Source organism: Mesoplodon bidens (assembly GCF_964165515.1).
Source record: "Mesoplodon bidens genome assembly, chromosome: 7".
In the NCBI taxonomy this organism is placed as follows: Eukaryota; Metazoa; Chordata; class Mammalia; order Artiodactyla; family Ziphiidae; genus Mesoplodon; species Mesoplodon bidens.
The window spans coordinates 58687559-58700939 of NC_138164.1; the positions used below are offsets into that span (position 1 = coordinate 58687559).

At 37.7% G+C, this 13381-nt stretch overlaps 1 protein-coding gene across 12 annotated transcripts in view; it reads left to right on the top strand.

The window, feature by feature from the left end:
• NUP98 (nucleoporin 98 and 96 precursor) overlaps positions 1–13381 on the top strand; it is a 104597-nt gene that overhangs the window by 30412 nt on the left and 60804 nt on the right. For 10 of the 12 annotated variants that reach the window (XM_081239698.1, XM_081239693.1, XM_081239695.1 and 7 more), the window contains 2 exons: positions 4614–4706; positions 8863–9003. In XM_081239698.1, the coding sequence (XP_081095824.1) occupies positions 4614–4706; positions 8863–9003 (234 nt within the window). The remainder of the gene's footprint in view (positions 1–4613; positions 4707–8862; positions 9004–13381) is intronic. The other 2 variants (XM_081239704.1, XM_081239694.1) reach the window with 1 other exon arrangement.

Genomic DNA, 13381 nt, shown 5'->3' on the forward strand with positions numbered 1-13381 from the left:
GCGCAGTGGTTGAGAGTCCGCCTGCCAATGCAGGGGTCACGGGTTCGTGCCAAGATCCCACATGCCGCGGAGCGGCTGGGCCCGTGAGCCATGGCCGCTGAGCCTGCGCGTCCGGAGCCTGTGCTCCGCAACGGGAGAGGCCACAACAGTGAGAGGCCTGCGTACCACAAAAAAAAAAAAAGAAAGAAAAAAGAAAGAAAATGCATGTTTTTTGATAGCATACTTCACGTTCAGAATTAAATATATTTTCTATCTGACAAGGTGTTTATGTAGGCTATTGATTTGAAAATGAAAACTCTCATCTTTATTTGATATGTCTCACTACTTATGTATTGTAGAATTTGAATTGTCTTTTTTTTTTAAATCCTAATGTTGACCTAGTACCTGGCATAGACTAGGTGCTCACTAAAAGTTTATTAATGAATAAGTGGGGCCCTGAGAGGAAAGATTCCCTATACAAGTAGGGGTTGCAGGGTGGCAAGTTTTGTTTTACTCTTGGGTGAGCTTGTCATTCCATTACCACCCCAGAGGGATCCAGATCTAAGTAAGACTTTCTTTGATGTTCCTTTTGTCTTGGGAAGCTGTCAACTTTGCTGTTGAGGGCAGAGATGATCTTCTGATTTGGAAATGAGTCATATAACAAATCTGGAAATGGAATAAGGTTACACAAAGATTTGTAGTATCATATCATTGTTGGTTGCACGTTATCCAGTATGGGATTGTTTCGTTATGATGGTGATTAATCCACAGAGTGAAAAGGTTCATCTACAATTGATGTTGCCACATCCTTAAGTCATTCTTTAGAGTCATCAGTTAATTTTCTTAGTAATTATTCCTAACAGGGACTAGTTTAAGGTTAAGTGAATGAACAGAATTGTTTCAGGAGAGAAATTACAAGCAGGATGTCAACACTTGTGAGGAGCAGTTTAAAGAGGTTGAAGATCTTTTGGGTATTGATAAGATGGTACTTGGTAATAAATTATTGGTTCCTCATGCTACATGGTTAAGGGGAGAGTTGAGCTCTTTGTGTACATAGACATCTGATATTTTAAGCGTTTTTTTTTTTTAAATTGAGATATAATTGACATGTAACATTATATTTCAGATGTATTGGGTGGGCCAAAAAGTTCGTTTTTCGTAAGATGGCTCTAATAGCACTTAGTTGTCTTTAACTTCATTTAAAACAATTTTGTTAGATTGTATGTGACAGCATGCATTTGAAAAAAGACTTATCAAAATTGGTGAATTTTTGTGTAGCAATTTTAATATTGAAGATGGAAGAAAACATTTTTGGCATATTCTTTATTATTTCAAGAAAGGTTGAAACGCACAAAAAAATTTGTGCAGTGTATGGAGAAGGTGCTGTGACTGATCAGTGTGTCAAAAGTGGTTCGCGAAATTTCATGCTGGAGATTTCTCACTGTACAATGCTCCACGGTTGGGTAGACCAGTTGAAGTTGATAGCAATCAAATTGAAACAATAATTGAGAACAGTAAACATTAAACCACGCGGGAGATAGCTGACATCCTCAAAATACCAAAATCGAGCTCTGAAAATCACTTACACCAGCTTGGTTATGTTCATCGCTTTGATGTTTGAGTTCCACTTAAGTTAAATGAAAAAAACCTTCTTGACCGTATTTCCACGTGCGATTCTCTACTGCAATGTAATGAAAACATTGTGTTTTTAAAACAAATTGTGATGGGCGATGAAAAGTGGATACTGTACAACAATGTGGAACGGAAGAGATCCTGGGGCAAGCGAAATGAACCACCACCAACCACACCAAAGGCCGGTCTTTATCCAGAGAAGGTGATGTTGTACATATGGTGGGATTGGAAGGGAGTCCTCTTATTATGAGCTCCTTCCGGAAAACCAAACAATTAATTCCAAGAAGCACTGCTCCCAGTTAGACCAACTGAAAGTGGCACTTGACAAGCGTCCAGAATTAGTCAACAGAAAATGCATCATCTTCCATCAGGATAACGCAAGACCACATGTTTCTTTGATGACCAAGCAAAAACTGTTAAAGCTTGGCTGGGAAGTTCTGATTCATCCGCCGTATTCACCAGACATTGTACCTTCAGATTTCCATTTATTTCGGTCTCTACAAAATTCTCTTAATGGAAAAAAAATTCAATTCCCTGGAAGACTGTAAAAGGCACCTGGAACAGTTCTTTGCTCAAAAAGATAAAAAGTTTTGGGAAGATAGAATTATGAAGTTGGCTGAAAAATGTCAGAAGGTAGCAGAACAAAAGGGTGAATATGTTGTTCAGTAAAGTTCTTGGTAAAAATGAAAAATATGTCTTTTTTTTGTACTTAAAAAACTGAAGGGGGGGGCCTCCCTGGTGGCGCAGTGGTTGGGAGTCCGCCTGCCGATGCAGGGGATACGGGTTCGTGCCCCGGTCTGGGAGGATCCCATATGCCGCGGAGCGGCTGGGCCCGTGAGCCATGGCCGCTGGGCCTGCGCGTCCGGAGCCTGTGCTCCGCAACGGGAGAGGCCACAACAGTGAGAGGCCCGCATACCGCAAAAAGAAAAAAAAAAAAAAAAAAAAAAACTGAAGGGGGGCTTCCCTGGTGGCGCTGTGGTTGAGAGTCCGCCTGCCGATGCAGGGGACACGGGTTCGTGCCCCGGTCCGGGAAGATCCCACATGCCGCAGAGCGGCTGGGCCTGTGAGCCATGGCCGCTGAGCCTGCGCGTCAGGAGCCTGTGCTCCACAACGGGAGAGGCCACAACAGTGAGAGGCCCACATACCACAAAAAAAAAAACTGAAGGCACTTTTTGGCCCACCCAATACAATGTAATGGTCCAATATTTGATATATTGTGAGATGATTACCACAATAAGTCTAAGTAACATCTGTCATAATATATAGATAGAAATTTTTTTTTCTCGCTTACCCCTATGTTTCCTTCTAGGAGTTTTATGATTTCAGATCTTATATTCAAGTCTTTAATCCATTTTGTTTATGTTGTAAGATAATGGTCCAGTTTTATTCTTTTACATGTGGTTGTCCAGTTTTCCCAACACCATTTATTGAAGAGACTGTCCATTCTGCATTGTATGTTCTTGGCTCCTTTGTCATAAATTATTGACTGTTAATCAATTAATTGTTCTTAATTTTACTTTAAAGTTGTTCTGAAATAACAGAGTTGATAAACTTTTGTCAGTAAGAATCTGTGGAAATGTGTGGTATAAACAGTGTAAGTTGGGACTTACTTCCCTCCTGTGGGTTTGAGGTAGTTCACTAGTATCTTGTTTTCTGCTGTTTATGGGGTTGGAAGGTCCTTTTTGGTTAAATTTTAACTCAGAAAGACAACATCTCCAAGTACATTTTCTGGGTTTTTTGTTTTTTGGTTTTATTTTCTTTAAAGGAAATTGATTGTGCTTGAGTGGGCAGTACTCCCTTTTTGTGGCATAGCTGTTAGGAGAATTGAAGAAAAGACTTAATGCATGAATTAAATGTATTGAAAGTAAGTCAGGTTACTTGCTTGGATTTTTAAATGACATTAGAAATATGTTTTCAAACTGTTTAATTCTTTAACTTTTGTTCTTGACATTTTTCATTCAGATAGAAATTCAAATATTGGCATGACAAAGTATAATCTTAGTTGGTGACACTGACATATATTCCAGGATACTTCCTTTATTCTGTTATGTTGAACTTGTTCACCTCCATGATACCTTTTTAAAAGACTTCAGGTGTACCACAAACAGGATTTGCTGGCCAGTGATTGGGGTTTTTTTCCTCTTATCAAAAGAGATTAATGATATGTTCATTATCATTTGTTGATATTTAGCTCCAAAAGGAGTACAGAAACTGCACACATCTGAACAAAAGAGAAATAATAGCAGTAATGTGATGTGTAGGTGTCTTTGTGGGGAGACTTGTGGATTTTAGAGGGGAATCACAGGGTTTTCTCTAAATTTTGGGTCATAGTGAAAAAGGATGGTTTGTTCAACTCTCCATCATCTCCGATAATGAAACAATTCAATTCAAGAAAGGTTATTCATAGATTATCTTCTCTTTTTAATGTCAACTAGCTGAGTCTTCGAATGCTCCTATGAGCTGATTGAGTCTGACTCCATTAAAGCTCCTCATGTGTGATCAGCCACACATTACTATTCATACAAGGTCCATCTGTTCAAAACAAAAGCTGCTGTAAAGATTTTTATAGGTAATCTTCTCTTAGCAAGAACCTTTAGGTTCAGTGAAGTGTCTTTGTTGACTGTCTTATTTTTTAGTGAAAGTTTGGGGGGATTAATTTTTCTTCTACTAATTAAACATGAAACATAGAATGGAGGCTTTGAGTCTTACGAAGGGAATGTTCCCCAAGCTCAAGCACAATCACTTTGCTTTAATATTGGGTATTATCCTATATTGAATTGATATTTCAAGTCTAAAATTAATTGAGTAAATAGGAAGACTGTGGGATCTGTTTATACTTACTTAAACTTAAAAATTAAATTAGCCTACCATTTAGGATTTCTAAATATCAAAAAATGAAGGGATGCAAAACTTAGGGTCAGACTGCTTTGTTTTAAATTCCCTTGTACAGGACATTGAGAGTTGTGTTAATGTACAGTCCACTCATTCTTTTGTCCTTCTAGGGTTTGGCACAAATACCAGTGGGAATAGTATTTTTGGAAGTAAACCAGGACCTGGAACTCTGGGAGCCGGGCTTGGTGCAGGATTTGGAACAGGTAAGGAACTGTACCATAAGATTTAGGAAGTGATACAACTAAATCTAATTGCTGCAACTTAAGACCTCTGTTTGATCATATACATGGAAATAAGAAGCCTAGATTTTCATTTTCACAAATGGATTTAGAAAACATTCCCGTATGCTTTACCAGATTTTAAAACCTGGCACATTTATCTTAGAGGCTGTCTGTTCCTTTTGTACAAAATGTTTGTCCTCTGATAGTTCTGGTCTACCTGGGATTTTCAGTACTTAATGTGTTATGTCAGAAGATACACATATTTTGAATTTTGGTCAGTCTTGCCAATTTTTAATTTGCCTTCCAAAAAGAATGCCAGTTTGCTTTTTTGCTCATATTTAATAAAAGTGCTCATTTTTTCATACCCTTTCCATATTGTTGGGCTTCTTCATCTTTGTGTGCCTGACAGTGGAAGTTGGTATGTTCTGATTTACACTTCACTGATTACCAGTGAAGGATACCCTTGTGTATGTTTACTGGACATTTGAATCTTTCAGTTCTCTATTCATAATCATTGTTGATCATTGTCTCTTTATTTTTGAGAACGCTTTATATATTGTGGATATTAACTCTTTTGGGTTGTATGGTAAACTTCTTGAGCCTTTGAGCTTACTCAAATTCTACTGCATATATTTTGCAAGAAATAAAAACTAAAAAGCTGTAGTTTTTTGTACGATGTGATCCTTACACTTAAGCAGAATATAACATCTGACATCATGTTCTCTTCTAATCCCAGAAGGAAAATTAACTTTGGTGTGGTCTTTTTCAAGGTAGTTTGATGCTAGACAGCTTATGAACCATAAACCTAAGCTGGGATAAGATGCTGCTCTAATGTCTGTTACCAGATATTTCCACTCAATCTTTGTTTATCATTTAATTTTATGATATCTTAATGTACAAGTTTTATTTTTATGTGGTCAGAGTTGTCATTCTCTTCTCTTTGGCTTCTGGGCCTTGCAGATTATGATTAGCAATGCTTTATTCTGTAGTGTAAGATTATAAAGTGGTCTATAACTTTTTTCCTCATGCTGTTTTCTTCTGTTCCACAATAATGTAATACCTCAACCTCTTTATTTATTTGAATATATTCGGTCTTCCTTGAACAGCTGTACCTCACAGACAATGAATCTCATTTTCACTGCTGTTATATAATCCTCATTCATGCTTTGCCCATATAAACTAAAAGCCAAATACAATTAATAAAGAATTTTACACCCCCACCTTAGCAGCAATAGATCATGTAGGGAAACGAGAATTGTGAATCACTGAGTACACATTATTGAAATTCTTTGGTGGTCATGTCTGTTAAAGCAGACTTTTGGCTCTGAGAGGAATGTGTCTGGAGACTATCAGATATAAATACCCACATTAATGAATTCTGCATTTCATGGTATCACAATTAGGATAACATTGTAGCTTTGGACTGTGTTTTAGGGGGTCATTAGCTAAGAGGGTATTCCTACGTAGCTAGGTTCTTGGTTTGAATGATAGAGATTCAAACTCATACCTCAACAGAAGTACATTTGCATGTAACATAGGCCTTTGGGTACTTCATGAGTAGTAGACTGTAGAAACCTTAAGTGTACAAATACATAACTTTTTTGTACACCTAGATTTAAGTGACCAATCTTAGTGTAAAATGTTTTATATTATCCTTTGGTGTATGATTAAATCATGGGTGCATCAGTTTCTTGTTTCACACAGGTATTAACTGTCAGCACTATCAATAGTATGCCATTTTCTTGGTAGTTACTTAGTAACAATACTAAGAAGTTTTAGTTCTTAAAATTTTCCATGAAGTCATAAGTTTAAGGGTACATCTAGTAAAGTTTGTTACACTAAGATATACACAGAAAAATCTACCCAAAGCTAATAGGTACCATAGATAAAATTAAATTCTAACATTTATTAGAAAATCTCAATGAGGTATAACCATTTTTATTTATTCTTTGAGCATCCTTGGAGTTTTTAGGACCACTGTTACCATGGTGCCACCAGTATATCTTCCTTATGACTCCTGCAACTACCTGTAAATATAACACAATTCATAAATTGACATTATCATACATAAGAATGTCCCTCAACTGTGTAAGTCCTTTCACTAAGTATAAAAAGCCATTTGTGCATAATATAAGACTGATCTGGATAAAATACATGTTTTTATTATTTTGTAGGTTATGAAATATAGTGATTTTTAGACTGTTTCATGATTCTTCTTTCAGGGCTAATGCAAATACACACCCATCCAGAACAGAAATTTTTATCCATTTTATATATTCAGGTTTCATCTAAGCCTTTGTTTAGGGGTAAGGAGGTTTTGTTCTCTGGGGGCAAAAGAAGAATCCTGAAATTTTTACTGTAAACTATGTCCTTTAAGGGAGTAATATAGGGACTTCCCTGGGGGTGCAGTGGTTAAGAATCCGCCTGCCAACACAGGGGACACGGGTTCGAGCCCTGGTCCAGGAAGATCCCACATGCCACGGAGCAGCTAAGCCCGTGCGCCACAATTATGGAGCCTGCGCTCTAGAGCCCACGAACCACAACTACTGAGCCTACGTGTCACAACTACTGAAGGCTGCGTGCCTAGAGCCTGTGCTCCACGACAAGAGGAGCCACTGCAATGAGAAGCCCGTGCACCACAACGAAGAGTAGCCCCCACTTGCCACAACTAGAGAAAGCCCGCGCGCAGCAATGAAGACCCATGCAGCCAAAAATAAATAAACAAATTTTTTTTAAAAGGGAGTAATATAATTTTAGTTTTTCTTGGAATTTTCACCAGTTTCTAATGGGTTGGAACTTTAAAAGAAGTTTTATTCCCTGTTTCAAACCTGGTTTTTTTAAGGTGAAATAATCCCATTGCTATATTGTTATCTTATTATTATTAGTGAGCGTTGGACAGTTAAGGAATGCTTTGTCCATTTAGGAGTCACCCTCATTAATTTATATTGTATGCATTCTCTGAGTGTAAACTTGCTATCCTTTTTTTTGGGTTGCAATCTCAAGACAGTTTCCATTCGATATTTTTGACCTCCAAGTATTATATGTTTGAAGTGATTTTCCTGGTAAACCATATCTCTGTCAAGAAGCATTGGTATGTTAAAAAGAACTTCAGATCTTCCAAATTGCCATTAACTTTTTCTTTGGGGTGGGGGGAGGGATGGAAAAATGTTTTTAATTTATGCCAATAACTTATCCTAAAAAAACTAAATTCTTCCCACTTTACACTTTAAAAATCATTGCCAACAACACAGTCCATAAGCAAGATTCATTAAGCTTTAAAACATTACAGGTTTCTTCAGCGGCCTTCTCCCTGGTGAAGATAAGTTCTTATTCCATCCACAGATTTAGGCTGAAACTTGAATCTGTTTAGTAACCTCATCACAAGGCATTCAGCTTTTTATAAAACAAACAAAAAAAATTGTCGGAAATAGTTTTCATGAGACGGTATACTTGAAAGTGTTACTTTTTGCTCTTCAAAGAAGATATATTGGATTTGGTTTTCTATAACTTGCATGTTAGTCAAAAAGGTGACGTTTTAATTGGTTCAGTTGAGTATTTTGATTTGCAGATGTTGAAATTTAAGGAGAATTGACAATTTTAAAATTCTTCAGAAATCTGTTTTACTGTAGAGTAGCAATTAAGAGCCCTGGTTGTATTGTCAGATGCATCGAGGTGTGAACTCTGGTTTCACCACTGACTACATTTGTGACATTGAGCTAATTATTAAACCCTCCATTTTCTCTTCTGTAAAATAGGGACAATAGTTCCTGCTTCAGGCTTGTGAAGTTTAAATGAGATGATAGTAGTTAACATTTAATGAATGTTAGTATCTACCAGACCTCTTCAGTGCTTAATATGTGTTTATTTTAATCGTAGGATAAATATCTAAGCTATGTATTATTATCTCATGTTATAGTTGAGGAAACTGAAGCACAGAGAGGTTAAGTATTTTGCCTATGATATATATGATGTACTCAACAGTTTTGGCATATAGTTAGCATTTACTGTATTAGATTTTTTGTTGAAATGAGGTTATTATGAAGTTTCCAAATGTATTACATTTTTAAGTAACTGACCTCTCTGGCGTAACATCCAAAGGATCTTCTGTGGCGCTTTTTCTTTCCTCTTGTCTCCATAGCTCTTGGTGCTGGACAAGCATCTTTATTTGGGAACAACCAACCTAAGATTGGAGGGCCTCTTGGTACAGGAGCCTTTGGGGCCCCTGGATTTAATACTACAACAGCCACTTTGGGCTTCGGAGCCCCCCAGGCCCCAGTAGGTAAGTGTCAGTCACTTTAGAAGCCTTTACTCAGTTTATTTCTTGCTAATACTTAAACTTGCTGACTTGATTTTCCACCCCACCCTATCCCGTCCCTACCAAAGCGGTATATACACACAGGTCATCAAACAATCATGTAGTGCAGAAGGGCTTGTAATAGGTCCTGGCCTTCCCTGTTTCCCCACTCCTAGGTTCACTCCCCCAAAGAAACCACTTTTGTTACAGCTTTTAATTCATGTGGCATGTAAGTTTATATCTCTAAATGATGTGCTTATATTGCTGTGTTTTGCTTAAGTCTACATATATCAATATTTAACTTGTTAATGGTAGATGAGAATTTAGCTCAGTTATCACCTCTGTTTTTTATTCACTTCTCCCAATATATCTGTTTACTAAATTCCCTAAGTTTAGGGGGTTTTTTTGTTGTTGTTGTAGCTGGATTTGAGACTTTTTTTTTAAATTATTTATTTGGTTGTGCAAGGTCTTAGTTGCGGCTCGTAGGCTCCTTAGTTGCGGCTTGCCAGCTCCTTAGTTGTGGCATGCAAACTCTTAGTTGCAGCATGCATGTGAGATCTAGTTTCCTGACAAGGGATCGAACCCAGGACCCCTGCATTGGGAGCGCAGAGTCTTATCCACTGCGCCACCAGGGAAGTCCCCCACAAGTTTAGTTTTATCTATTAAAGTGTTTTTCATACTTCATTCGTTTGAATACCCCTTCCTAGTTTTTGTTATATCTGCCTGCCACCTTTGTTATTATTTCTAATTTAAAATTAACTTACTTTGTAACTTAAATATCTATCTTTTTTTTAAAGAAAATTATGTTTTACCAAAAATAAAAAACTGATGTCACCTGGCAGATATAGAGTAACTGAGATGGATGAATGGAAGGAGAGAAGGAAGGAGTGAGTCTCTGTACCATTAAATTCATCTCCTGTACTATCATGATCCATGTTTCACATTTTGAGAAGCCATGCAAATTTCCATGTCCTTACATACTTTGCAAATTTAAGCCATGTCCTTACATACTTTTTCTTACTCTGTCAACTAGGAGATAGTATTTCTTGAGTCCCCTTGGTCAAGTGAGGCTAATAGTGCTCTTCCTTACCCTTCTTTTTCTCTCATTTCTTTGCCCTTTTTATATTTTTGTATTGATAAAGTTGAAAAGTACTCTCTCCTAATAATTACTGTCTTCTTCCTTTGGGGAAAGAAAAATTTAAGTTTCAAATGAGCATAGCATTTTATTATAACTGTGAAAATATTGCTGCTTAATCAAGTAATCTTTTCTCATACAGCTTTTTCTTTCGCCTGGAACTTCTAATTATTTTTTTCCCTTGCATTACATTACCTGCCCTTATCACCTTCTTAACACTAGTCCAAATTCTTAAGGGTAGTATTAGAATTCTTTTACCCTGGATACCTCATTCTTTGATCTCTCTGTCCTCCTGCGGCAGTATGAACTCTGATTACTCCCTAGGTCTTCAGCATTGCTCTAGTATATTCCCTTCAAGTCTACTCAGTGGAGACTGCTATGTCCTGGATATAGTAGGGTTTTCCTCTTTATCTATTTCCTAAATTTTCTGGAATGTGTCTTCAAGTAACATGGATATGAAAGGTAAACTTTGACTACTTACAGTTCTGAAAACATCTTCATTTGTTCCACACACTTTAATGTTATGGAATCTGGTGTGAAAATATTTCACCCTCAGAACTTTGACGATACTTCTTAGATTAACCATTTCTGATAAGAAGTCTAATGCCTTTCTGATTTATTTATTTTATTATTTTTTTTTTTTTTTGCGGTACGCGGGCCTCTCACTGTTGTGGCCTCTCCCGCTGCGGAGCACACGCAGGCTCAGCGGCCATGGCTCACGGGCCCAGCCGCTCCACGGCATGTGGGATCTTCCCGGACCGGGGCACGAACCCGTGTTCCCTGCATTGGCAGGCGGACTCTCAACCACTGCGCCACCAGGGAAGCCCGCCTTTCTGATTCTTGAGACTTGTTCCCCCTAGGCCCACAACCATTTAGGATTGTCCCTTTGTTCTGAAATTTCAGTGATTTGCTTAGATCCTTTCTGTCTTTTTTCTTTTTTGGCCACGCCACGAGGCATGCGGCATCTTAGTTCCCTGACCAGGGATTGAACCCTGGGCCCCAGCAGTGAGAGCGCCGAGTCCTAACCACTGGACCACCAGGGAATTCCTAGACCTTTACTGTCTTAACATTTGATTTTTTTCACCCATGTTTCTACTTTCTAGAAGTTTTTTTTAATTGTCTTCTGAATCATCCTTTTGGATTTTTTTTATTGTCTTTCTCATTCTCTGGAAGTTCCTTTTTTTAAGCATCCAATTCTTAGATGCAGTTTTTTTCTTGAAACTCTGAATTTAATTGGCATTAAAAATTTTTTTAGAATTCTTCTGTTCCTTAAATTTTCAGGATTATTTTTGTTTTGATCCTATTCTTTAATACTCAGTGATGCTTTCCAGTCATATTTAAGAATAAAATAATAAAAATCTCACTGGCAACTTGTGTATCTGGGTAGAGCTTTTTCGTCAGTAGATTTCATTTGATAAGTAGCCCAGGAACCAGCTGTTAGCCAAGGGTCCTCTAAATGTTAGAATATCACATTCTTAGCTCTGGGCTGGTACAGGTCCCCTTGTTGCCCTTGTTAACTTGATTTCATCAGAGGAACTCTATCTGATATTTTGACTTATCTGTTGAGCGTCAGGGATTAGGAGGATGACAGGGTATAGTAGTTGTTGTGTATATATGCTTTGCATTGGTTCTTCTCTCCTTCCACAGTCTCAGTTCATCAAATTTACTCTCCTTGAATCTCTCAGCTTTCTGTGCTTCAGGCAGATAGTCCCCCCTTTTGGCTGTAATCCCCTTTGAGTGTACTCCAAGATATGGTTTACTCTCTCCTGCTTGTCCATTTCTTTCTTCTAGGCATTTGTTATATTTTCTCATCTGTTCATTTACTACCTTCCTATTCTTTGTCATTGTGGGCTGTGTAGATATTTTAATTTGTTTTATCCATAGATTTTAATTAGGTCTTTGGAGCTAGCAGAGGTGAATTAGAACTCTAATTTCTCTGTGAAAATTAGAATCAGTTTTATCATAAAATTATATTCAAATTTTGTTTTCCTTAGTTTTGATTTTAGTAGGAGGTAGCATAAATACCATAACCTGCTATTTACATAGATAGCTTTTGAATGGTTTTTAATAATCCATCTTTTCCCAAAGCCAGTTAAAAGGTCCTGACAAGAATTTGATATTACAGTTATATACAGTAGTGTTTCTGCTCATTTAAATGTAGTTGTATTGACTTAGAATGTACATCTTTGCATCACAGGGTCTTAGTTATAAGGTGCTTTAGAGCTTGTGGGAGTCCGTTACTTAAAAGCCTCAGCTATGGTGGCTTCCTTACAGGTTAGTCCAGTCCATTGTTTTGTTCAGGTTGTTTAGAAACCAAAACCTGCCTTTATAGAATTTCCACCCAGTAGTTCTACTTCTACCTCCTAAAGCTAAGCAAAATCAAGTCTCCTACAATTTCTTTGTGGTAACCTATTGCCTTTCTTTCAGATAAAGTATCAGTTTCTTCTGGTCTCAAAAGACTTGATTTTTATACCTTTTTTCTATCTCTTTAATCATTTGGTCATGATACGGTTTTTCAGTATGTTTTCAAATTATTTTGACCAGAACTGAATATAACACCAGTAAATGATAGCTTAACTAGCGCTTATGCTTGCTTATTCTCTTATTTTTCCTAACTTATCAGCTCTCTTTTCTGTATTTTATTTGAAATAATTCAGTTAACAGAGAAGATTTCATATTTAAACATACAGAAATAAAGACATTCTCACACACTTTCCTAATTATGTATGTTTGAATTTGTTGAGGGAATTTTTATTTGAGCATACCCAGGAGGGGTGACCTATACTTGTTATATGATGGGATCAGCTAGTGCTGGTCAGTGTTTTTTTTTAATTAATTAATTTATTTATTTTAAAATATTTATTTATTTGGCTGTGTTGGATCTTAGTTGCAGCTCACGGGATCTTTCGTTGCTGCGCGTGGGCTTCTCTAGTTGTGGCGTGCGGGTTTTTCTCTCTCATTGTGGTGTGTGGGCTCCAGGGCGCGTGGGCTCTGTGGATTGCGGCACGCAGGCTCTCTCGTTGAGGCACGCGAGCTCAGTACTTGTGGAGCGCAGGCTTAGTTGCCCTGCGGCATGTGGGATCTTGGTTCCCCAACCAGGGAGTGAACCTGTGTCCCCTGCATTAGAAGGCGGATTCTTTACCACTGGACCACCAGGGAAGTCCCTGATCAGTGTTTTTTTTAGTGTATAATTGGCTATCAGGTAACAAACCGACTAGTGAATATCAG